This window comes from Dermacentor silvarum, chromosome 6, assembly GCF_013339745.2.
Source record: "Dermacentor silvarum isolate Dsil-2018 chromosome 6, BIME_Dsil_1.4, whole genome shotgun sequence".
In the NCBI taxonomy this organism is placed as follows: domain Eukaryota; kingdom Metazoa; phylum Arthropoda; class Arachnida; order Ixodida; family Ixodidae; genus Dermacentor; species Dermacentor silvarum.
This window is the reverse complement of record NC_051159.1, coordinates 115,776,524-115,803,242: the sequence shown is the minus strand read 5'-3', so window position 1 is coordinate 115,803,242 and position 26,719 is coordinate 115,776,524. Positions and strand designations below refer to the sequence as shown.

The following is a 26,719-nucleotide window of genomic DNA, read 5'->3' as shown; positions in this document are numbered from 1 at the left end:
GCCCTGTACAAATCGCACAGGCTCAGATTCCCACCACCGGCATCGGGCCTAAACAAGGCGGACGAGCGCTGGCTCCTCCGTCTCTACACCAACGCGGTATTGTGCCCGGCCATACTCACACACTTTAACCCGGCATTCTCCGGGGCCTGCCCACACTGTGACCATCCGTTCGCGGACTCCTTTCACATGGTGTGGGCCTGCCCATCAAACCCGGCGGTCCCGCCACACTCTTTCCCATTCCCCCCTACCCGAGAGAGCTGGGAGGCTGCCCTGCTCGGCTGCTCGACCCTGGAGGATCAACGCGCCCTAGAGGCCCGAGCGCGTGCTGCAGTAGAAGCCACAGGGAAGCCACAGCCACCCATTTTCGATCGCGATTGAGCCCGATCCGGATGGATTGGCTCCCTTCCGCAGATTGAACGAAGAAAGCCAATCGCGACCGAGAAATTCGATCCGGATCGGGCTCGATCGCGGTCAAATTACACGGGGCACTTTCGATCGCGATCGGGCCCGACCAGGATTGAAACTCGCTATCGCGATTGGCTCCATTCTTCAACCTACGCAAACGAACCAATCGCGATGGAAATTCTATCCCGAATGGACTCGATCGATCGAAAGTGTCCCGTATGGCAGCGGTATTTGAACCGCTTCGCCGTGACGTACGCCGCTGAAAACGAAATTTGCAGTCTCAGTTGCCTCACCTTGGAGTAATCCTTTCGCGAGAAACTGCGCCGGCACTTTTTTTTTTTTTTTCATGGGATATAGGTGATGCGAATCCCCGGCCGGCACCGAACCTTCGGTCGGGTTTGCTCTCATCATGAAGCCAGTATATGTAACCTCGTGCAGCGTTCTTACCCAAGATAAGGTTGCAATGCCGAATAGGGCCAGTTTGGGCGGCGTTACACTATGACCACGGTGGTGGTGGTTATAACCAGCGCGGAACTGGACGGCTACTAAAAGCGGTATGCACCCATCTTGCCTTTCGTGTTCACGCAACTGCGACTGCATGACGTTACAGCGGAATCACGGCTGCGTTGCTTCGAACACGCTCGGCACCCCGAGAACTCCGCCATGTAAAATTCTCAAGTACCCAACTCGCGCATGTGTGCGAAGTTTATGCACTGAAAGAGGGCGGGTCGGGGCCAATCAAATCAACTTCCTTTTGTTCAGAAGTCACTTCGCATTGTCAGCACATTGACGTTCCCACTCTGCAATATCTTGCACAGAACGTTTCTTGAACACTGGGAAATTAGAAGGTGCAGTACAGTCCTGCCCGCAGACCACAATTATAAGGGCCACGTTAGTTTCTTGTAACCTGCCGAAATCTACAGCCTTGCAAGCACTGCACACTGCAGCCTCCCTACTTTTAGGCACACTTCCTGCTATCCACCCATTGGATAAATACCTCACGATAAACACGGCAGCTCACGCAATGCGAAACCCATACTGAAGCGAGGCCCACTTAAATTTGCCTTTATGCAGAGACCGAAGGGCAGGATGGTGACAAGTACGAACCGCCTTGTGCTGCGTGGATTACTTACCATTGCCGCTAGAGCAAACATCATTTATTCAAGACCACCAGGACAAGTATTTATAAAAGATATAAATTCTTTTATTTTGGCAGGTCACGTGTTATTCTGATCACAATATTCTTAATGGATATGGTCTTCACTTGAGCCAATAAACGAATCGGAGGCCAATCACACATCTTACAGCCGTATTGCATATCTAAACCCCAAGTAGGAGGGACGAAGAAAAAAAAAATAGGAAAATGAATTACCGGAACTGTTATCAAAATGCACCATCGACGGAAAAAAAGCAGTAGCCAATTTAGATCATCACTTAAGACAATCAAACAAATCCCTCCACTTGGCATATGAAATTAAGAAAAATATCTGAGAAATTTGTTTTGGCCTAGTGTTCCAAATCTCGTACAAGTGTGCCCAGCAAGGAAGCGTGGAGCTTGGCAGTGGGCGACCCCGGGAGGCCAAATGACCCGAGGTTTGAAGAAATTTGGGCACCCACAAAGATTCCAGGCGGCGTGCAAAGCAATGGAGGAAGTTTCTGGTCACTTGTTGCAGCTAAATGACATTGTCGACTAGGCCGGTCAGTCGGGGGGATTCCTCCAAAACTTGCACAGCGCCCAGCGTCCACGCTTCCTGCCGGCTACGGCACTTTGCAAGCACGCCTATGGCGAGCTCGTAAGAGGAAAAGTGGGGAAAGGGAAAGCCGGGGAAGGACAAGGAGATGGTGCAAGGATGCACTAGCATAGTAGGGAAAAGTGACATGGAAGGAAAGAAGGGGGGGAACGAAAGAAAGGTGGCAGGCAACGTAAAAATTTTACACCCGCACAAACAAAAAACGAGGGAAGGGGGATGTGGGTAAGGGCAGTGATTGGAAATGTCAAAGCAGTCGCAAACAGGCAGGTTAACTCTTGACGGCCACCATTGCAGCAGCAAGCATACACGAGGGCATCTTGGCGACTGTGCGCAATAGGAGAGCCACATGGCATTTGTGTGCGTGAGCAACGTGGTTGCATGTGTGTCTGGGCCGGCAGACCCCGTCTGCCAGAAGTGTGGAGTCCAAAAATCTTGTTCCGACAGACAAGGTGACCAACCAGTTGAGAACATATAATACAAATATACACTTTGTACAAGACCTAAAGGGGGGGCTGCAGCTGCAACGGTAGGGCACAAAGAGTTGTCAGCAAGACAACGATCGGGCCTGTTTGCCTGCCTGGCTGCGCGTGCTTTGACGGAGAGAATTTTTTTTTTTCAGCTCGAAACAAACCGGGGTCTCGCGAGACATTTGCGAGCCTCGCACATTCACAATTTGTGGGCTGTCGAAACATGCTTCATGCAAGGCACCTCCACACAGCCAACATGAATGGAAGTCAAAACATCTAGAGGCGAAAAAAGCTGACAAGTGCACCAACGCAGAAAGTATGTCTGTCAAGTTTTAGCTATTCCAGATAGAGCCGCTAAATCAATGTCAGTCTAGTCCGAAGTGCACTACTGATCACAGCACACCAAAATTTTATCGGAACAAGAAAATTTTGCTGCAGACTTATGCCAATTACTTGGGGAAAACGAAATTCTTTCCTTTAGCTCATAGTGAGTCTAGCACTTGCTAAAAAAAAAAAAAAAAAGTCAGGCTAAATGCATGGCCATTTACAAAAACCGCAGTCCGCTCATCAAGAGTGCATAGGCCCTGTCTTATTCTTTCACTTGTAAAGTCCACACAGGTCTATAAAAGTCCAGAACACATACTGCACATCACGATGTAGAACAAGGACTTGCTGCACACACTGTCCTCATCTTGGGTCTTGCCACAGTGGACCAGAAGTGGGAGGGAACAGAGGCAGTCTTGACCGTTGCAATGTCAGTTCTGGCCAGCATCCAATTAATTGAAGAGGACCAGCAACCGTCTCTTCGGTGTGGTGGTAATCATAGTGCCATAGTAATGCGCTCACAAGCCACAATATAGTCCTGTACAATGTCACGGGCAAAGCAGCACCACATGGCAGTCGAAAACTTGTTCTTGCAGATGGATTAATTTACATAATCTAAAAAAAAAAAAAGAAGACAGCACTCGTTCCTAAAAATAAGTTTCCGCTGGCTTCACATTTACAGTCAATTTTAGCTTCCCAGCAACTTTCACTCTACAAAAAAAGTATAAGTTATGGCATGAGGTGACACTTCCAGGAGAAATAAATACTTGTTCACTTCAGGCATCCCACAAACTTCATTTGCAGTAGTCCGTTTTTTTTAGTTTTTCTTGCAGCACACCACACACACACAGGCACATCCATACACATTTTCCCTTCTGTACAGTATACAACAGAATCTTCCGGAAGTGACGTACAAAATCTGGAAAAGAAAGGAAGAAACAACTTAGTACGCTGCTTGTTAGGGCCAAGTGATACTGGGCAAACACTAAAGGGCCCCAAACCACCTCCCTTAATTTAAAAACAATCCCTTGCTCCTATCTGGGCTTTCCCAGTCAGACACCAACAGGACCATATGGTAAAAGCCGTCCACATATACAAGAAACGTCAGCTCCAATCAGTCTGCTCGCATGTGTCTTTGCCATGCAGCCGCAATTTGTCGTCTTGCTTGCCCGTGCTCAAGGTGGGATCAGTTGATTGAACACCAGAATGCTCTGTACTGCCCGCGAGGTGGCAACAGCTTGTAGCCAAAAAGCAGATTCCCGATATGCCAAACTACAGTCAAACCAGCGTATAGCGATCACAGATACGATTATTGGTTATACAGTCGACGTCCGATTTCCCGGACGCCCGAAATTCCGGACATGCCCGATTTCCCGGACTCATCTGTGGCACCGTCAAGTTCCCCATAGAGTCAATGTATTAAAAAGTCCGAAATTCCGGACGCTTATAGCCTTCGCCATCCGATTTCCCGGACTTTTTACTGTTAACCGCAGACCGAAAGTCACCGCCGCCGCCATTTTGGCTGTTTTCATATCCTCGAACCCACCATACTCGCATCGCAGGTGTGGCCAGCAGCACCGCCGCACCGCGCCGCGGCTGCCGTAACCTCGAAACCGCACGTGTCAATCCGTTGCCAGCCGTAGCTTAGCCAAGCCAAACCTCACTGTGTTCGTTCGCGTGTTGTTTTGTCAGCTCTGCCAGCTCTGCGGTCGTGTCTGCGGTTGATCGTTTGCTGCTGCGCGCTATCTTCAGTGATCACGTTTCCCGACCTTCAGCATCCACCGAGTTCCTAGCTGTTTCGTGCTGCGCTTTTCGTCGAGCGGATTCGTCGTTTACAGCGATGGCACCGACTGCCCCTTCGTCTTCGTCCGCGCCTTCGAACGAACTGCCATCCGCGGACGTTGCCTTCGACGATCTGCGCGCTGCCGGCGTGTCGATTCCAGCCGGGATAACCTTTGAGGGCTTCGCCGACGCTGACAAAGACCTCGAGCTATGTGCGGAGTTGACCGATGACGAAATCATTCGTCAAGTTATGGAGGATTCCGACACTCCGACACCGAGAATGAAGAGCCAGCTCCTACACAGCCAACGAGCTCGGAGTTGACGCGAGCACTGATGACACTGTCATCGGTGTACAGCGGCAACATGACGTTGACTGAAATTGAGGCAGACATGATCGCGGGCAAGCGGACCGTGCAAAAGAAAATAAGCGACTTCTTTGCGCCCAAGTGCTGACCTATGAGGTAGCGCCGGCCACGTCGTATTTTTTTTTTAAACGGCTCTTTTCAGAGCCACCTAAACGATGCATTGGCTGAATAGCAATGAGAATCTTGTACTCCGGCCGTGACCCTCTCCGTCAGCGAAAAATACCTACCAAAAAGGTGCGTTTTCACGTGCATTCGTTTTTCCGGACTGCCCGATTTTCCCGATGTTTTCGCGGTCCCTTGAGGGTCCGGGAAATCGGACGTCGACTGTAATGCTTATGTTTAAGTTAACTTGCAATTTTCCTGCCCTACCTAGTCAGACCGAGCCTAATCTTTTAAAGCACCGTACAGTTACAATGAGCACATCAAACATGGTTACACTAAAAATGTGGTGCACACAAAGAGAAAAATAACAGGCCTGAAGCACAAGAGGGGCACACAGGGATTAAATTTTGAAAACCGCGAGTGTTGCCATCATTGCTGTCGACCTTGACACGGCACTACGCACATCGCCTTGAAAGTGCAAAGGATCTGCAGTTACTATGCCATTATCCCTTTGAAGGTTTTTGCCGTATCTGTACGGCGGCGGTTTTCTGTCCCGCAAGGTCTTTGCCGTACGGGTACGGTTTCGATCCTCCGTTTGAAATTTCGCGCCATAATGACGATGCATGCTCACCGGGAGGTGCTGCCACCTTTTAGGACTTACAAGAAGAGTTTGACATTTGTGCTACCTTCTTGCGGAGATAAACAGAACCGATTTCTAGTTTCAGCGCGTGCGTCGCGCAGACTGCAGGCAACACCCCTTTCGCGGTTTCGCCGCGTGATCGCAACGGAGGCGCGCCAAACTTGAGTTTTCTCTCTGTCGGCACTCTTGCAGGGGCGGCGGAAGTTGATTTCTATCTTGATTGGCGCTGTCTTAGCTTGTTTATCAGCGCCGCTCACGAGGTATTCTCGCTCTCCTTGTTTACCGAGTTTCCGTGGAGTTCTTCAGATGCACGGCAAAGCGGCCACTTCCCAGAGAGGGTGCCTCAGCCCAAGGCAGCCGCACAGAGAAGATGTCATGTGTGTGCCAACACAACTTGTCGCCCCAAGAGCAGAACAGACACGCGTTTTTGGTGTGCAGACTGCGATAAGGCGCTGTGCGTAGAACTGCGTTTCAAGGAATACCACACTCTGGAATATTATTGAACATTTGGAGTTCTGAGTGATACCGACATCAAAATACTGTTTCTAATTTTTTTTTTCACTATTTATTCCCGACTTTATTGCGGATATTGAATGTACAAAATGTATAAAGTAATTCGACCATCTGGGAAAGTTTTTTTCAAAATAATTCGACCTTCAAAGGGTTATGTGCACGGCTTGTTGGCACTTATGTCGTTGATTACCGATTCACGTGACTCTGAACCTTTGGAACTTAGCACTTTTTTGGCCAGAACACAGAAAATAACCTCACGGCTTTCGGTGCACTCACCCTCGTGTGACTGACGTACAGCCATAAGGACATAATGGAGAGACCTTTTCAATACGGTGGCATGCATGCTGCAGTATTTCCGCCTCCAGCCAGCTAGAATGCTCTTGTGTGGATCTTTCCAAAGACCACTGGCAGCTGCCGTAACACTAAAATATTTGTACTTTTTCTTTCAAAAAAATATTGACTAGGTGCCTTCTTGTCCGATAGGAACTTAAAAAAAAAAAAAAACATTTTGTTTTGCTGCCGTTGTGAACACAAACTTTGCAAGCTCTGTGCAAACATGCTTTACCACTGCCTCGATGGTGCAAAATTAGTAAATCTCCGCTTGACCGCAGTGCTGCGTTTGAGAACGTGGAATACAGACAAGTGAATAGGAGTGTGGTGGCAGTGGCGCTCTACTAACAAAGCGAGACTGCACTGTTCCATGGCCGCTACTCTATTCATACGCAACTTGCAAGACGCCGTGAAGCATTTCTTCGCAGGCATGTGCACGAGTTCTCCCAGTCTACCTGTTACGTTCAGTACTGACATGTCCATGCGTCTTCTAGAGAAGTATGTGGCCAAGAGGAGAGCACCCGCAGGAAGGGTGCGAAGGTGCAAATGAGCATCGCAGAAGTGACGTGTGATGCAGAGGCAACTGCCCGTACAATCGCTGCTGACGGGGAGAGTGACTTCACAAAGGGTGCACATGCTTTTGTTTGAACAGAATTACTCCAATGTACTCCGCAGTACCAGCTGAAAATTCAAACTGTCACTGCACCATCTATGCACAGCACTTGTCCATTTGACTAGTAACTCATTCGATACAGCAGTTCAAAACTCCAAGCTGCCAAAGCGTGTCAAATCAGCTGTGCCGCCGCAGTCATGCCCGCACGACATACAGCACAATGCTCATAGAAAAATGAACAGGAGAAACCACGTTTTAGTTAGGCTGAAGTACCCTTCAGTACACAATACGCACTCCAACTGCGACCCCAACCTTCTGCACATGGGTCATGAAAGATTGTTCCTAGGACTGCAGATGTTTATTCATTTTCAACTTTTGCCCTTCATCGTTGGCTTGGATGAAGTCGTGGAGCAATTATTGCCAGGATTGGCCACTTAGCGTGACAAAACCAATAAAACGGATCAATAGAATATACACAGTCAATGACCAAATTTTTTGGACATGACCGGTAATTCGGATGCCTTCGCAGCACCACCACACACACCCAATAGAGCGAATGTACAAGAATGTCTGGAAAATTGTCACCATTGATCATCTTGCACGCAGATTCCCTGGCAGCTGTAGCCACCTGGTGCCAATGCTAGGCCTAGCTGCTTCAACATTTGTTACCAAGCTTTCCGCTGTTCGGTGCCGTGTTTTTCATTGAAAACATTCGCTGCTGTTAGCAAAGGTGTCGACCCCACCTTCGCCAATGACTTGGAAGCGCGGCATTGCATGATGCCGTTTCCCGTAAGACAGCTTTGCTACAATACCGAAGTGTTACGCGGTGAAGCATACCAGAAGTGGAAGGAGGCCACTATTATTGAACACAGCATGTACTAATTATACACGCATACACACGCCATTACCTGTCACAGTACAAGCACCAGCATGCCTAATAAAGTAAAACCCTGCTGATACGTTTTTCATGGAACTGTTAAAAAAATAAATTCTAAGAGCGAAACACAAGAGCCGAGAGCGAGTAGTGATGAACTGCACACAATTGTATTTTAATTCTTACGTTTGAATTAAAGTTGCATTTCGCCTGAATGCCGAAGCATTGATTGCGATAGCAAATTAGTAGACAGCTATACAAAGTCAAGATAGTTTTATCGTCCGTGTAAATTTTGAACATTCGCTTATTAACTATATTAACAAGCATAGTGTCAGTGCGCACAGACAAACATGAACAATTCACACTCGGCGAGCGGGGATACTCGCTATCAAACCGCCGGCAGCAGCGAGCGATGCGATCTTGTGCTGTGTATCGCTCCAACGCAAACTGAGCACCGAGAACACACAGCACGCGCAAAACTGAGCCGCCGATGCACCTGCACTGCCTAGACTACCCCCAATGCAGATCGCTTCCAAGATACGGCCCCGAGTTGATGCCAGAGTAAAACGCCACGCAGGCGCGCACTTTTTCCACGTCGCCGATTGCTTTTAAAATATGTCAACCGCACAGCCGTCGCAGCACCCAGTGGGTGGCAGCAGACAGCTGTTATAATAAGTAGTAATGGCCACAACTTCAGCTCCCTCTTCATTGTCATTACCCTGTACTTCAGATTGCATCAAAAAATGACTTACCATGAGTTATGCTAATGAAAAAATACATGATGATTGGCTCCTATTTGCTGGCATTTGCTTCTGCATCTTCTAGCTGCAGCTCTGCCACGTAGAGGTTCTTGTCAATGACCTAAGCATTAAAGAAAACAACCTACATTAATGGCTGCACATTTAACGATATCACAGGAGCAAATATAACATCAGCATCAGAAACAATGCATCTTCAGACTACCTTCAGTAGCAGAACTGACTTTTTTTTGCATTCATCATTCAGTAAAATCAATGAGGCACCCAAATGAGGGGAAAAAAAAAAAAATGAAGTGAAAATGTCAGCGTGCACAAGAGGTAGTAGTCATGTTCTGAATGATTCACATCCTGCTGTTTGATTTCGCAGATATACAAGCAGCATAACACAGTGCAACAAGGCAATTTAAAGCATCAAGGTTAAAAGAGCGATGTTCAGACTACTACATCTTGATATCACAGACAGGAAAGCTGCTGCATTTGGTTCATCGAATCAAATGTCTTCCGACATTAAGGGGACGCTCCTTGGAAACACCTTATTACAGAGTTTTTCAAGCAGATTTCAATTGTCAGTTTTTTTGTAGCTGCTACAGTTCTCGAGTTATGTTGTACACAATAGCAAAATAGTGATTTCGCAGGCACTTTATTGTGTATCAAGTTGTCACAAAAAGCATTGCAGTCTACAGAGCTAAATAGGCTACAGCGCAAAGTGCCGATATTTATCCAAACAGCGTGTGCAATTACCGAAACTTGGGGAAAAAAACGCAGCCAAATCCGCTTTCCTGCCGCCCTCCTCCCTCACCTTCGACGGTCTCCGTGCGCACCCGTGTGCCGGCGCCGCCTGCTCGCTCCCTGAGGCTTTGTTTTCTGTCGTTATCGGGAAGCGACCGTTAGCCGGCGTGGGCAGTTTCGTGGCCCGCGCTTGCTAGGCGCTTGCGCGCCGCGATATTTCACGACTCGCACCGTTCGTGCATCGTGCTATGGTGCACGAATACTTCAAAAATACGTCCTTTTAATTCGAACAAAATTTCGGGCCTCTTAGAGTTCGAATTATCGAGATTCGACAGTAGTTTTAAATGTGTTTCGATGATACGAATTTCGGCTAATACTTTCGTGACCCCGTGAGATTCGTATCATCGAGCTTTTACTGTATGCCAAATTTTGTTAGTATGCACTAATTCTAAGTGTACAAAAGGCTTCCCAGAAAACATGAAAATTTCCAAGAATTTCAAAATCAGGTTTGTTGCAAAAGCATGTATTCTTGAAAATGCAATTATCACATGAATCTTTGAGCACATTGAAGAGCAGCTTCTACAAAAAGCACACAAATTTCTAGAACCTTCCTGCTCTGCAAGCTTGGCCCTTCACGGCTCCTACGGTTGGTCTCCTCGGTGCGAGCCCTTTTTCACTGCGCTACTATGGTGCGCCCTTGCTTCTGCTGTATGCTTCCAGTTCATTTTCTTTATGCACACATCATCGCACCGGTCGCTGCACGTGGGCCAACTCTTCTGGGGAAAGTACTCCAATCTATTGTAGAACTTGCTCAAAGCTGACATGGCCTTGTCATACACCATAGCACATCAATAACCGCGGCTGTCTACAGATGTCTGGGAAGCAAATTTTGTCTTTCGACACAGCAGCCATATTTCGCTCGAATGACTCCACTGCATTCCGTGTCTTTCAATGAAGCCACCGTGCCTGGAGCTAATCAGTAAGGCGCTTATAAATAGGCATAATTGCCAAGCCCCGAGCTTTTGTCAAGGGGGTGTGGCATGGTGTAAGCTCCCCCAGTGCTTCAGCACGTTTATGTTTACACCAAGAATCTGGTCCAGCAGGGCAAAATTTGTGGCTACTGGCGCCATCACTGGAGCAACAATGAAAATAAGAGGCCTATAGTGTACATGCTGCGGACGTTGCCCTTGTTATTTGCGATAGCCATTTCATAATGTCTGAAGTTTCTGGATGGCTGTCACTTTTAGCTTTTCACCTTGTGGCAGTGGCGTCACTTTTCGCAGAGCAGTGCCCAGGCGTTTTGAAACGTGGTTGGTGCACTCTTTTTCGACGACAGTATTGCCATCACTCAAGATATTTGTGAAGTACAGTGGGTTCTCGTATGACAATGTCCTCTGCCATATGCGGCACTGCTGCCTCAGGTTCCATTGCATGGGATGAACACTTTTTCACATACAGGACAATTTAGTGGAATAATCTTCCTGAGCACACTGTGAAGATCCCGTGATCGAGCTAGTTTTAGGGCCAAAGTAACGGCCATTTAAAAAAAAATACTAATGCGTTTTAAACTATTGTATAATGTGTTTACTTTTCAGTGATGGCTGCTGAAAGTCAATAAGCATTGTTTTGCATAGTCATGTTACTCAAGCTCCTGACATTACCCCTATCTATGTAACCACTGTCGCGGTTGACCGGTGTCAGCGGTAGGCCTAACCGACGTTGAAGCGTCGTTTTCCTCGGTACTTGTGTAGAGTGCTATACTTGCAGATGTCGGAACAGCACTTTTTCGAGCTTGTCACCTCAAGAAAACACTGAAACACAGAAAACCGTGCTGCTAGCAACGCACGGCAGCGGCGGTGGCGACGGTTCGGCTTTACTACAGAAAAGGAGCACCGCCATCCAATGGCAGCGCTGCACTGCTTGGCACTCAATTCAAAACGGGTGAGAGTCCCGTCTTGCTTTTATTCTCCGCGAACATACGCGACTACGTGGGAACGATGCAAGCGGCGCGAACTTTCGCGACTTTTGGTGAATTCTAGAGGAACCGCCGCTCACTTGGGCGCATTTTTAGGCGACTTCTCATGCGAAGTTCGGCTTGATATTTACAGAAATAAAAGTATATAAGATGATAATGTAACTCGAAGCTATTTTCTTTTAGAAAACTGTGCCTTATCGACCCGCATCTCTCCTTAAGAATTCAAGTTGGCATCCGCCCGTCACAGCCGCAGTTGCTTTGACTTGTCCCCGACCATGCCCCCTTATCTGTAGTCATACAGACACTAAAAGATCCAAGGCAGTATTGGTTAATGAATTGAATATTTGTTCATTTGCAGCTCAAAATGTGCATTCCCAGCAGCACAGATGTCAAATACTCAACAGCATTTTGAAACAGGGCACTCTGGGTGTGCAAGCGCACAGTTTGACCAAGGGCTTTGCTGGCTCTCAATCAGCAAGCCGAACATGCCAATCAGTTGCATATGAACGACTACAAAACAAAATTTTGTGTTTTCATGCCATGTATTGGCACAGCAAGGCACCAACGGGCCACCCAAACCAAGAGGAGATGCTTTGCTGACCAGTCTGATGCATGATGTATGCGTTTTGTTTGCATAGATCCAAGTTTTGACAATAAGAGTTCTACACTTATAACAGTTTAACAAAGCCATTTAGTAGTGTATGGTGCAACTCCATTATAACGAGATTTGACCATTTTAAAATAGTGCAACAAACCTTAGGAATAGGCTTGATTTCCGTCCCCAGCTCCTGCTCTATGCGGTGCAGCGAGAAGCGGTCATCGTAGGTGATCAGGTTGATGGCAATGCCAAGGTGGCCAAAGCGCCCGGATCTGCCGATGCGGTGCAGATATGTCTCTGCCATCCTTGGGAAGTCGAAGTTGATGACCACATTCACAGCCTGAATGTCTATACCTCTTGTGAAGAGGTCTGCACACAAGGAAGAAAGAACCACCAATCATTTAAAGGGGGAGGAGGGGATGAAAAATAACTTGTTTCTTGGCAGAAAGGGCTGAAATTTGGATTGCAATAGAGAGGCAAATCTAAAATTTCATTACGATATCTTGATTAGATTTTGTTTTATAAGAGTTTACAAAGGTTTACAAGTTCCTTGCTCCTGGAAAGCCTGGCACAGTAACGAAACATGGTACGGAACTGGGAATACTTTGTATGTTTGCCCAAATGTCTAATCTACACCAAGACAGTGTTCGCTTTTTTTTTAGTGCCCTCATAATTTTTTTCCTCAACATGACATGCGACTTGTTTCACAGCATAGAGCCATGTAGTTGTTCTGACATAATTAAATAATGGAAAGATAAACTAACATTTCAAGACTGTCCTGATGTGCAGCACAGTTCATGGATCACAGCAAAAACTGGATCAAAATCTGTTCAGCCACTGTGCTATGCTTTCCACGAGCGAGGTGACCGGAAAAAAAAAAAAAAAGCACACACACACACACACACAATTGAGAAAACGGGCTGCAAACTTTTGCAAGCAGTGCAGGTTTATTAGAACGCATTAGGGCTTGCTGACAAGCATCTTCCACCTTTGCCTCTGTTTGGTGGGCATTGAAAATTTCATAGCCTGACTAGTTTATCAAATTGAACTTCCGTTCAGTTGCGGACACCGCGCGAAGGGAATCGCAAACGCTGCATGCTCGCGCTTCTGAATGGTGCACCGTTCGGGAGACTATTAGTCCGGTGAATCTTCGGTTATCACACTAGCTCGTCGATGGTTGGGGCTTGCTCGGAGGCAGGCGTGTCCGTGTCGCACGATGCATCAGAAACGGAGTACACCATCTTTGCCGGCGATGGTGACCTTCGACCCGCGTCTATACGATCTCGGCTGATTCGCGCGGCTGTACGTCGAGGCGCGTCTTCCGTCAACTGCATTATCGGTGCCGATGGCACAAGGCGATTGTCGGTTTCGCTGCTAGACTCACACGGTGCAAGATAGCGCGGCACGTAATCCACGGTGCACCTCCGCTTCCGCTAATCGCCATATTCTTTTCGCCGTAGAAGGCGAGCGCTTCCGTATTCCAAAGGCTTGCTTCGTCAAAAATTTATTCTCGAACGAGCGACGATTCATCACTAACCTGGGAGCTCTCAGAAATCCGAATTCTGCGTGTCAAGTGAAGACGTCAGCGTGGTTTGCGAAGCAGACAACTGTGGTAGCCATTTTGCCCGCTGTCGCAGCAGTAACCACTACAGAGACGCCTTTCATCACGGCAGCCAATCGGAGGCCCGCTTTCGTCCGAAGGCCTGTGTGACTACCCTCAGTAGACCCGCGCTTCTTTTGTGTGTGCGTTTGTTACAAGATGGTTCCGACCGACGAATTGAGAAGCGGAACAGCAAAACAGCTTTCGATCGATACCAAGATGACGGCGCTCGGTCGCGGGAAATACGAGATATGGCTCCGTGAACTGCGGCGATTTAAAGCTGTTTTCTCGCCCTGCGCACCGACAAATTTTTTTCGGACCACTTTAGTGCGTTTTCAGCCAAACCATTTTGATACAGCGTAGACTAGGCGTGCAGATACCAAAAAGCGTGGTTTCCAAAAATTTCTCTCGCAAATTTCGCATCTGATCCCCGCATTCCCCTTTAAGAAATCTAGCAAGGCACAGACGTGCACATAACTTGCCAGCAAATTGGTGAGCTGGCTCCTGAGGGAAATTGATCGGATGGCAAGAATGACCATGCAAGATGCCATCGCAAAAAAGCTTGCGAGCAGCCACAATGGAGAGTGAGCTTATCCGTATACAGAATTACTATTCGTGGAATGCTGCTTTACTGAAATATAACGTGAGCAGTTGGATTGGTGGCACCATCTTGTGCACATTATACTAGACAACTCTACTGGCTGTGCTTTTACAAGGTATTTCCTCGATGTAACTCACCAGAGCAGACAAGGTTCCTGCAGAGGCCAGCGCGGAAGTCATGGAACACACGGTTACGATGTTGCTGGGACATCTTGGCATGAATGTAGTAGCACGAGTAGCCAAGCTCCGTTATCTTCTTGGCGAGAAGCTCCACCCGCTGAGTGGAGTTGCAGAAGATGATTGACTGGTTGATTTGCAGCTGCAGTGGGAACAGGAGGCAATGAAGCAGCGTGGGAAAACAACCCAATGTCACCATTATGCAACTGTCTGTAGAAGCCACTGAACGCAAGCAAAAGCCAGAACAGCACAGTTCTGTCCATCCTGTCTGAACTACGGTGACTTCTCCAGAGTCAAACCTGCTCAAAGGCAAGTATTCTTTCATTAGTTTTGCGAATGCCATCACCAACCCATATCTTCAGGTCAACTCTGACTGCTGAAACACTATCAGGTGGTGCCAATGCAGCAAAAATTGCTGGAGTCCAGTGTATTAATTTTGCAAGTCAAACTGTACCCAACTGTCGGGAAGCATGAAGTAGGGACCAGTAAAATGCAAGGCCTAACAAAAGTATTAATCTTCATTGGTGCTGCTGACTGTGCCAGCAACACTTTTTGAAATCTTGGACTGCCCTATCCAGACATCTTCAGTTGTTCCTATATCTAAAGTCTTGGTCAGCAAGTGAAATGATTCAAGGTGTAGTCAGAAAAAGACTGAACAGGACACATCTGAGCATTGCACTTAAGTCATTCTAGCAACACTGTGATGCACCTAAAGAAACAAAAGGGCATGCTCACCTTAGAGAAGAGCGTGTTGAGGCAGTGAACCTTTTGCCTTTCCTGGACGAAAGCGTAGTACTGCGTCACACCTTTCAGGGTCAGCTCATCCATCAGGTTAATCTCATACGGGCTGTGCAAGTGCTTCTTCTGTGCAAAAGGTGAACGGCACAATTGTATCAAGCGGCAACAGCAGGAGAAACTGCACTGTTTCAGCAGCACAGCACAATTTGACTCGACCCTCCCGGATCTTTCACAAAACTTGGAAGGTCATGCACTACAGCACAATTAACTATACTCCATTTTGTACTTGGCAAGCAATGATGCGGCCGTGGAAGTTTCAATGCACACGTTTTGTAGTGACATTTTTACCTCCTACAACATAACCATAACTTACAGACCTTTGTGCTTCCAGTATGTGACTTGCCATGTTTTGGATATCAGTGCAAGCAGTGCGCCATGAGCGCTAGTCGCAGAAAGATTCAGATGAACATCTCTCATTAAGGGGGGACATGGGTTGTGGAGATTATGTCCTGCATCTTATGGCCAATTCTGATGAAAATAATCAGGCTTGCTTAGTTTTTCGTGCTGATTTCAAATATGCAATAATTTTTCTTGTAGGTCGATTTGTTCAGAAGATACACAAATCTGTCGCGCTCTTGTTTCCGGAGACAATGAAAAAAAAACTGCTCAGTAGAAAGTGATATTATTTCATAGCTAGATACTATAATATGCAATATGCAATGCTGCAAAAAGTTTTCAAATTAAATAATAATTAGCCATTCTGCAGGTGATCAAATTTATTCCTTGTCCTATGGCTACCACAACAAAAGAAAATTAATAAAATATATACATGTGCAGAAATTTGAAATTCTGCTCTCAGCACTTTGTAATATGCAGATTAGGCTTTCTGCTAAGGAAAGAATTATTGCTCTAGCTGTTCTAGATCATGAGATCTCACTCCGACAATCTGGTGAAGTCACCCAAAAACAAGTTTTGAGAAAAGTGAGAAAACATGCAAAACCTTTTTATTTGCAAATTTACAGCTGGAACAGCTCAGTAGGCACCAGACATGTAGTCCTGCTGACTTCCAGCCCCTGTGTGCCGCTTTTTCGGGGACTGGCCCACTTTGCCCACGTTTAGTTCGGCGTAAAGTTCGCGAATCGACCGCGCGCAGTCGCTCGTCAGATTACGTGCCGCGCGATCGGCCGCGGGCGTCAGCTTCGCGTAGCTCTGCCACGGTTTCGTGTGAACAGCCCGACGGCTGATGTCCATCAACGAGAATATGTCATTGAACGCGGTCTGTTGGTTGCCCGTTGCCTGCATGGCACGCGTAGCCAAAACGTTCACAGCAAAGGGGTTCATTCGCTCGGCACTGTCAACGCGCGGCGAGCTCCACACCGAGTCTCTCCACAGTTTGCTCACATAAAACGCAGCTTCACAGCGAGTTCGTATTCCCGCTCGTCTCGGACGATTTCGAAAGCACCACTGCAGTTTTTGCACGTCGCAAACGTTAATAAAGTGTTCACTGCACTCAAATCCACAATCGTAAACGTAGTCACATCAGCCGGGCGAAGTGCGTCGTCGGTACTGTCACCCACGAACTCGCGTTTCCTCTCCGTCGCTGGAGCGGAAGATAACGCCGATAGATTCGCTTTGGCTTTCGCCGCTTCCTCCTTCAGCTCGGAGGGTTGCCGGTAGATCGTATCTTGCCGCGAGTGAAGGTCGAAGGCTTGGCGGCAGACGGACTCTGAATCGCAGCAGCCGCTGCGGCCGTTAGGCCTACCGTTGCTGCATCGACGATTTGGGCATCAAACGCTGAGGTTGTGGTGTCCTGGTCGTTTCGCGGCGTCGAGCAGCGCACTTTGCAGTTTTCGATGAGCGTCCGTCGCACTTTTTTAGCACCAAACTTGTGCCGCGTGCGAAATTTGCGCACCGTTTTCGACAACGCGGCACGCTTTCTCGCTGACACTGGGGCAAGATGGCGCGTCTCAATGCGCGTCTCCAAGCGCGCAGCAGACGATGACCATGCCGTTCCGCCAATTGGGAGGCAAGCTCAAGTCACGTGCGCCAAGTGCTGAATAGGAGAGTGTTTTAGTACCTTTCTTTGGCGCGCAGTTTTGAAGTGGCCAATAGCTGAATGGGGCCCGTTCTGGCGGGAACTTGAAGGCAAAAAGCGGCTCTTTCAAATGAGACCAAGATGTCCGCGCTAGCACACGTGGAAGAGCAGGCGCGCGTTTCGGAAAATGTGCCGTTTCAGCGTCAGTTTAGCCTGAAATTCAGCTAGTACATGTCGTGTAAGGCATCATTGCGGCTAAAATATTGACATTATCGGTATGAAATTAATATAGGTGCAATAATAGCTGTACATTCCAACAATGCAATTAAAAAAAATCGAGTTTTTTCGCGATTTTTGGTCGCCACAACCCGTGTCCCCCCTTAAGTAATATTTTGCGACATAAAGGTAAGAGACCTAATGTATCACAGAATTACATATCACTCGTTTCTGCTGGCGCTACTAGTGCATTGGACAATTTACAAAAGTAACGCATCATGGTGACTGACGTTGCTAGGACTGCACTTTACGTCAAGACATTTGAGCAAATTTGAGCAATGCTTCGAGAGGGACATTGCGCAGTGTTGGGTTGTCCCTCACTAGGTTTAGTTATTTTAAACAAGTCCCAATCGCTGTGCATGCACATAAGCCAGCGGTGGTGCAGAACTTACCATAAACTGCTCCACCGTGAGTGGGAACGTGGCAGAGTAGAGAAGAATCTGCCTGTCAGGGGGCAGGTAGCTGATGACCTTGTCCAGCAAGCCCTTGAAGTCCTGGGAGAGAAGCTTGTCTGCCTGCAAAGCAAAAGCAGCAGCTCAGGTGTAAGCCTTACTTTATGACAAGCTAGGCAAGGAGAACGCATTCTTTCAAGGTGCCACTTTTCTATCATCCAAAAAGGATTAGCGTTTTTTTTTTTTTGGGGACCACATTACTTCTTTCTGGGGTTTTACGTGCCAAAACCAGTTCTGATTATGAGGCAAGCCGTAGTAGAGGACTCGGAATTAATTTTGAACACCTGGGTGTCTTTAACGTGCACTACAACGCAAGCATTTGGAACCACATTAGAGTGCGAGATAAAGACCACCTGAAGATACCATTAGAGAACATTAGAGGTGCACGATTGCCCAAATACGACAAGATGCTTAGAAATCTGCATCGTCTCACTAAGGTCTTGGGTGCTGCGTTGACGCGAAGTTAAAAAATGATAATTCGGCCTTTTCTTTTTGGGTAAGCCTCTTAGCATAAAAGTAAAAAAAATAAGTTTTGAAGAAATGCTTTACGAGCCTCACTCAACCAAGCGTTTCTTCGTAAGACTACTTGCTGTTACTTGCAAAACTCAAACATTTGATGACACGTGCCAATGGCTCAAAGACATGGCGACTGCATATCAGTGCTTTGGTATAATGTCGTCAACTTTTGCTCTGAAGCAGAACTGATGCTCATCATTTATGCAGCCACCACTGGAGTTCCCTCCCCCATACGTAATGCATTTATGGCAATGTAGCATAAGTAAATGAAGGCAGCTAAGAGCAATGGAATCCCTACCACTGGCACAGTTGTGCTCGGTCGAGACATTTTTAGGCAAAATCGGGATGAAGATGCACAATGCCAAATTAATCCTGTTCGGGCAAATAGGTTGTAGGCTAGGTACTGCAAGAGATGGCAACGCCTTAGGAGCTGAAATTACCCTGAGCATTATTGAAGTAATAAAATATAGTCTCCCCGGGGCTTCACAAATATACATGCCTGATAAATGCAGCAGTTGCAAAAGCCGCACCTTGATGTAAACATGCAACCAGTATATAAACCTAGCCCCAAAACCTTGTGCGACACCCGAGTATCTAAAGAAGGGAAACTGAGGGGCTCGATTTTGTTAATCACAACTGCATAAAGCCAACAGACAATGAATTCAAGGAAAGCATTGGGGAAATTAAGCGTAGTTGAAATTGGAATGTAGAAAATCGCGAAGAAAGGGGAAATGTAAGACTGGCGAAGCTGAAGACAACCTCTGCATTACGCGTGTGTTGCACTACCAATTTTGCTATGGCGATGGCCATCAATTCATCCACCAACTTGGGTATTTCTGTTTACTTGATCAAGCCCTAGGAGTGTTAGCCAGCGCCACTCAGAACCATGGTGGGCAGATGTGGAGCATCCTTTTTTTTAGACATGAAAGTATTTATGCTCCATCAAGAAGCACTTACAATGTTGCAGATACATTTAAATTGAGCACAATATGCAAGATGGCGATAACCCCCCCCCCCCCCCCTCCACAGCCTGACAGAATGTGTTCCAGACTGCAGCTGCTTGTTACTGCAGGATAGGCTTGGCGCATACGATCAAACAATGTACTTTGAACAGATGGCTTGAGGCAGACTTGGAGAGGACAGAGTCAAGCACGGTTCAATCTAGAAATTACACATGCAAAGCTTTATCAAGCACCCCTTTGCATTTCATGCATAGGATCACAGCCAAGAATTGAGTGCCACTCAAAGAGCAAATTTGAATGCACTTGAAGCAAGAAAATTCTTGTGCCCTCAAGAAACTTAAGCCATATGTGACAGAACTTGAAGCAAACAGGTCTCAACAGCAGAGGGGGCATCATGCTCTTACAACAGGCAGAATTTTGAATGAACACTGATTGCTCACACAGGACACATTCCCAACTTACCTCATCTAAAATGAGCATGTTGCACTTGTCCATCTGCGCTACTCTTTTTTCCATGAGATCCAAAATGCGGCCAGGTGTCGCAATGATCACGTGAACTGAAATGCATTACAGATGCTTTGTCACTAAGGGGGAGAGCGATTGGTAAGCATGCACTATGGTATGGAGCACCAAGTCTATTCAATAGTCTAAACTGCCATCATTGTTAGTGTGCACGAACTTTTGCTGCAAAGTAAGGGCTCTTTGCCTCAAGCAATTGACAGAGGTCACATGACCGACCGAAACTGGCTCGTGGCAACTTTACAACAAGTGTGACCTGCCTGTTGCCACATTGAAATGTCCTGCTACTGATGCCGCTCATGCCTACTTACACTGCGACGCAAAGAGGCAACATATACAGACGTGTTGTTCCTGTGCCACTAATTGGTTTAAAAGCATTGCACTGCAGTCACCCGAATGAAAGATCTGGCACAGAATGACCCGAAATAGTGTTTTCAACCAAAGCAGCCATTTGCTACCAATTCAGCTGTGCGACCTCTGCAAGCCATTCAAGTGAACATTCAGCTCCTGTTATGACCATTCTTCCAAAAGGAAGAGATGACATGACCCACACAAAGATGGCGACTGCATATCAGTGCTTTTGGTATGGTATAATGTCGTCAACTTTTGTTCTGAAGCAGAACTGATGCTCATCATTTATGCAGCCACCATTACAGTTATTTTCCAAGCCATTACGAGGAAAACAATTGCACATTTTCACTAGCAACCTGACCCATTGAAACCAACTGCTCACTGCCTACAACACTGCTAAGATGCATTGGCAAAATCGAAGTCTTTTACGGAACATTCAGTCACCCGTTGAACACCCCCCACCACATGACCGTACTCTTGATTGAAGCCACTAATATCGAGCCAGAAAGAGGATCCCAGCCATACCATTTTCGTAGATGCGCATGATGTCATCCTTCAGGTTGGTGCCACCAGTTGTAACCATGACCCGGGCCTTCAGGTGCTTAGACAGCTCGATGCAGATTTGACTGGTTTGGAGGGCCAGCTCACGAGTGGGGACAATGGCCATAGCTGCAACAGCGCAGACAGCCACACTCAGCATCGTTGCTGATGACAAGAACTTGCAGTGACAATACTCCGCACTCAGGAAGTGGTATAGCATCGTCACACAGGCTCTGTAGCAGAACTGATGATCATCACGATGACACACAGTGCAGTGTGCCACGTCAAGGGCAACACTGACCTTGGATGTGATCCTTTGTCACGTCTATCCGCTGGAGCATGGGGATGATGTATGCACCCGTCTTGCCAGTGCCATTTTTGGCCCGAGCCAGAATGTCGCGCCCTAGGAGCGCAATGGGGATGCTGGCTTCCTGGATGGGAGAGGGCTTTTCCCAACCCTTCTCAAAGATGCCCATAAGCAGCTCCCGCTTTAGGCAGAAGTCCTCAAATTCGTTGCCCTTGGTGTCAGTGACATCCTGCAGAGAGGTAGAAACATGGACACAAATGCATCAGCACCATCCCTGCGAGATGCACATGCTGACCTAATCTTCCAGGTTGCACAGTCAGAGAGTGGTATAATGTCGTCAGACTGAGTTCTGAAGCAGAACTGGTGATCATCATTTGTGCAGCTATAATTTATTCAACATATAAAATATATTTTAGCTAGCAGTGTAGACATTTGGGCTTGTTGGTGTAACATATTTGCAGATTTTCTTGTAGCGCAAATAACACAGACGTAGATGAACGAAGACACATACAGGCGCTAACTTCCAACGGTTGGAAGTTAGCGCCTGTGTGTCTTCGTTCTACGTCCGTGTGTTTTTGGCGCTACAAGAAGAAAATCTGCAAACATTTTAGCTGCCCTAGAGATAGCAACTCAGCAACAATATCAACATCTGCTATAAAAACAGAGAATATTGGTACGTACTGCATTAAAAGATCAAGTGCCCATATGCAATGAACAAAGTAGTCAATATTTTCAAACACTTTGGAAATGCATTATAGACGACTATGTGCATGTGGTTTTATCAAAAGTCTGCAGCACCGTGGTAAATGGGTCAGAAAAGCGTGAAAGCTTAATCTTTATATGTACAGCCTCCCACATTTTTAGCTGTATTGCACGAGAACACCATAATATGGTCATACGTCGTCCTAAAGGAAACATCGCAATAATGGCAAAGAAGCTTACAGAGCTTTAAGAATTTTTATGCAGCATTCCTCACTACATACCATGGGTCCATTTGGTGTATCACTTTTGAAGACAAATTATCTTGACAAAAATGGAGGCCAGAACATACTTTGGGACAGCCACCAATACTGCACCGAGTTGCCATTTGCACAACGAAAACATGCTTTTTAAGGCTCGGCACAAGTTGGCTTAAGCACCCTGCATTTTACAAGTAGCTGATTGCTACGCGAGTGCAGCAATTTTCATAACAGGAACTGCTTAACAAAAATTGCTTTGTTTCAACCGTTCGCATGGGAAAATTGTAGTTTTGTCTTACGAGTGTGCCAAACATCTAACCTGAATAACACCAGCTTAGCTAAAATAGGCATAAAGCATAACTTACAGATGTTCTCTTCCTTAGATCACGGGGAGGTAAGACAAGCTTCGTTTTCCAGCCACCTTCTTCGACATCCCTGAAAGGAATACAAAGGAAAATAGTCAAGCTGAAGGAAAATGCTAATTTTCCTACCAGTTAAATAGTGCCACCATGGGCTTTCCTTTCAATTACTAAATGCACCAGACCAGGAGCCCAAAAAATTGTTAGCTCGGATGGTAGGGCGATCGCCCCGGAAAAGGTGTTGGTACCGAGTTCAAATCCCCCCCCCTCCAAAGACCAGGACGAATTTCCTGAACTTCAACGGTTGAGAAACTAGTGTGGGTTTCCTGCGTTGCTTCGTGCTACACGGGAATGTGCTACAATTTTTCCCTTTATGAACTTCCCCTACCACATAATTTGCTACAAGCTACTAGGGACTGCCGCCAGCCTGGCACATCGGAATGGTTATTGGTCCCGCCTGAGCGAGCATGGCTCACTTACAGGACCCTGCATATTTCGCTGAATGTGTGTGAAAAAAAAAAAAAAGATTGTGCGCTTACTGCAGCGCTGTTCTTGCTAAATTTCTTGCTACCGTTTTTAGGGCGGGCTGCCACGTGTTCCAGGGTGGGAAACACGCGGCAACTCTTCCCGACTGGCTGCTTTCTGTAGCTGCCGGTTGGTGGCGACAAGGTTATGCTTGCACTGTCGTGGCAGCAGCTCGCATCCCCATAAATGAAGGCAAATTTGCACTTAGAAAACCAGGAAACTAACTGTGCCATGTGTTGCACTAACCAGTGTAGACTCCCAAATATGATAGCTCCCCCAAATTTTAGCAAGAACAGTGCAGCGTAAGTGAAGAATCATTTCGAACATAGCAAAATATGCAGGACCACGTATAGCCGACAGCAACTTGTCAGTAACGATTAATTTCCAGGCTGTTAAAATTGTGTGGATTCGATTCATTAGCACTTTCAGTACCAATGCCTTCAAGATAGTGATGCCTTGTTTTACCACAAGCACATTTAGGTAAACACTAAAGCATGTTAGAAAGCACTGTACACAAAAATACAAACCTAATGTTGTTGGTGTGGTTTACAGCCTTCTCAGGGGAATGGTTGCCGGAGTTTTCTGCTACTGTGGACATTGTGGACTCTTCCAGCGTGCCGCAACTATGGTAGAAGGCCCTAAAATGCAAAGTCATTGTGGTAGGCGTCATCATAGCATGCTCACAAGAGTAGCTCAATGCACTAAGCTGCAGCTCGCGGTCCTTTAAAGCCACAACTAAGCAGTTCGTGCGGCAAGAAAAGCACAACCTGGTGTCATCTGCACTGTAGGTGTTGAGGGTGACGTTGTCAAAGAAACTTAAATTTCTGAACAAACCGACTCGCTCGCTTCACGAACAGAGTCTCGCCACGAGTCGGCTAGCTGAAACCGGCGCGTTAAGTAACAGGCGTGCAGGCTTACAGGCTACGCTAACTAATTTTGCACAGAGTCGGCAGCCCGGTGGAAAAGCACGTGAACAGATACAGCGCTTCTCGATATTGGCGCACCAAAGACTGGCAGACACGCTTCAAACACTATCCAAAGTTCACTGACGCTAGAAGATAATGGGTAGGCAAAGCGATATCGCACCTCGGGTACTAGGCTAGGTCCGCGCTTGCCTTCGTTGAACGCTCTGGACAGCTGAGCAAGAGGAAACGGACCGTAAAAACGACCGATGCGGGCTAGCACCGAGCGCCACGACGATACCGGCCAAACCGGAGCAGCGCTCACCCTTTCCACTCGCAATGCACTGCTCGTTAGCACGGCTTCAAATGACCCGAACCTTGAAAAGCAGCGGACAACGAACCGCGGTTTTCCGTTCGCAGCGCGGGCTTCAACCTAAGCCCCAACAATGTGCTTAAACAAAAGCAACAAAAACGAACAAGGCTGGGCGTCACGAGACAGCCCAGAACGGCAACAACACAATGACCCACACACAGCCCTTGAAGAAACGAACCGCGGTGGTTTATGAAATAGCATAACGGGTGGCCTGCAGCACGTTGCAATTGTTCAGAAAACCTAACGCAAACGCAGTATCCGATACGCCAGCACTACAGCAAAAAATACATATATACAGCAGTAAAATGCCAAACATTGGTGCAAGATATTTACACTTTTTAGGCTTACACACACGGCTTTCGAAGCCGAAACGAAGTCACCTGTAGTGTTTCCCGTCACGTAAGCGTTACACAGAAGCACGCAAACAAGAATGCGGTTGCTTAACAGTTGAACAGGAAATTTGCGAGATAAGCGACGGTTCGTATCACGCTGCATATACTTTTAACGGACCGCCCAACGTTATCCGCCCAGTAAATACGACGAAAAGGTGCTCGCCGTTTGAACGAGCAGGAATAAAATACACTTACGGTATTGAAGCGCATGTACCGTAGACTCAAGCGGGCAACATTCACTGTCCTTTCAGCAAGCGCACTTCCCGATGCACAACGATTAATTCTCAGCATACACATCGACTGACGGTTCTCAAGATGGCTGACCATTTATTTAAAAAGAAAAAGCGCTGCACAAAGGAATCATGGGTACAAACATCAGCAGAAAGAAAAAAGCCAGACAACCACTTTGCACAATGCACTTTTTAAAAATGTATTTAAGAGTAAATTTAGAAAGTAAACAGCTGATAATTTACTCCGTTTTACTTAACTAAAAAGCTCACGCATGATGTTTGGTAAGATGGCAGCGCCTCTAGCAAAGGCTATGCAATAGTTTGCCAATGAACAGGCTTGGGGCTGGTTCTGGTTTCGCATCTTTTATTCGCGCGGCAGATTCGAACATATGCATTTATTGAATTTGTCACTATATACCTATAATAGGCTTCACCAGGGTAAAATAGAGTAGCTTCGCGACAATTGTGGCACACAGAACATTTGCGTTATACGTAGGAAAAATACCGTAAACTTTATTATCAAATCAATCAGATTTGAGACCGGCGTATTTATACGTAAGGCACTTTTTTTTTTTTGCATAGTTTTCGAGAGACCGAAGTAACAAGGTCAGTCATTTATTTAGGGTATTTCTTTTTATTGATTTCCTTATTTTTTGATTTTTTTTAAGGAGCGGGATGTTGGTTGTAGGGGGATGGAAATAAACGCGCTATTTACTCGGTACCTTCATCCGAAATCGATACAAAGTGTTATTTTCGGCTGGCCAATCCAGCGATTCTATTTATATTTATAGCGTTTTAATATCTCAGTTCACTGGAAACGTATATGAAAATTGCAAATAGCATCGCTAATCTACTGCAGTCGTAATTACATTGCGTCTAGTGGCGTAGTCTTATAATTTATTATCGAATTTCGTTATCCTCTGATATACTCTAACTCGCAACGTTTCCTGCCAGAGCAAGCTTTGTGGCTGACCGTTAGCGAGATCCTTAATACTTGATCTAAATGACGCCTGGCGTGTGTATGCGTGCCCAATACGCTCATTGCGTTTCCTTCGGCGCGTTCACGACAGGCGTCACGTCGATCAAGTCAAGCATGGGCTTCAAGTTAAGATCCATTTCTGAATACAGGGATAAGTATTTTTACGAAAAGCTTAGAAGCTTAAGTAATCATCTAACAAAAATAAGTAACTTTTAAAGTAACGATTTAAACGCGATACATATATAAAGAAGTTGTAGAGCATATCAAAAATATTCAATTGAAATACTTTAACTGAGTACTCAGACTATTGAAATAGTCTGAGTACAATATTCTGAGTACTGGGTACTCAGACTATTGAAATAGTTCACCATTTTAAATGTCTGGGCATATTTTTTTCCGCCAATATGTCCTGGGATTGCCACGTAAGACATGTCCTGCAAAAATTAGCTCAGGTGACAGGTGTAATTGGTCGGCTTCGATACTTACTTCCAAAAGGAATCAAACTTCTGCTCTATCATTCGCTCTTTAGCTCTCGTTTAAATTATTGCCAACTAGTATGGGGTACAACGACGGTCACTAATCTTAATCAAATATACTTAGTTCAGAAAAAATGTATTAGGCATATTTTCAATGCACATTTTGCGGCATCTACTAATGTTTTATTCTGCAGTTCAGGAATAGTCAAAGTACACCAGACATAC

The 26,719-nt window shown here is 46.5% G+C and overlaps 1 protein-coding gene and 1 non-coding gene across 4 annotated transcripts; both read right to left on the bottom strand.

The window, feature by feature from the left end:
- Nucleotides 1–1,587: 1,587 nt before the first annotated feature.
- On the bottom strand, nucleotides 1,588–25,160 carry LOC119455880 (ATP-dependent RNA helicase me31b). Of its 3 annotated transcripts, none has more exons than XM_037717394.2 (12): nucleotides 25,005–25,160; nucleotides 23,670–23,780; nucleotides 22,624–22,693; nucleotides 21,294–21,528; nucleotides 20,978–21,121; nucleotides 20,045–20,139; nucleotides 18,045–18,167; nucleotides 15,339–15,467; nucleotides 14,565–14,745; nucleotides 12,384–12,595; nucleotides 8,919–9,027; nucleotides 1,588–3,866 (listed from the first exon to the last, which is right to left on the bottom strand). In XM_037717394.2, the coding sequence occupies exons 2-11, from the start codon at nucleotides 23,738–23,740 to the stop codon at nucleotides 8,959–8,961; spliced, it is 1,329 nt and encodes a 442-aa protein (XP_037573322.1). In that variant the 5' UTR covers nucleotides 23,741–23,780; nucleotides 25,005–25,160; the 3' UTR covers nucleotides 1,588–3,866; nucleotides 8,919–8,958. The 3 variants fall into 3 exon arrangements, with proteins under 3 accessions (XP_037573322.1, XP_037573323.1, XP_049525356.1); XM_037717395.2 differs by having other exon boundaries at nucleotides 15,339–15,464; XM_049669399.1 differs by lacking the exon at nucleotides 25,005–25,160 and adding an exon at nucleotides 24,751–24,769.
- On the bottom strand, nucleotides 20,670–20,742 carry LOC119457152 (small nucleolar RNA snR61/Z1/Z11). Its single transcript, XR_005193168.1, has one exon. It is a non-coding gene; the product is annotated as a small nucleolar RNA snR61/Z1/Z11 (small nucleolar RNA).
- Nucleotides 25,161–26,719: the final 1,559 nt, after the last annotated feature.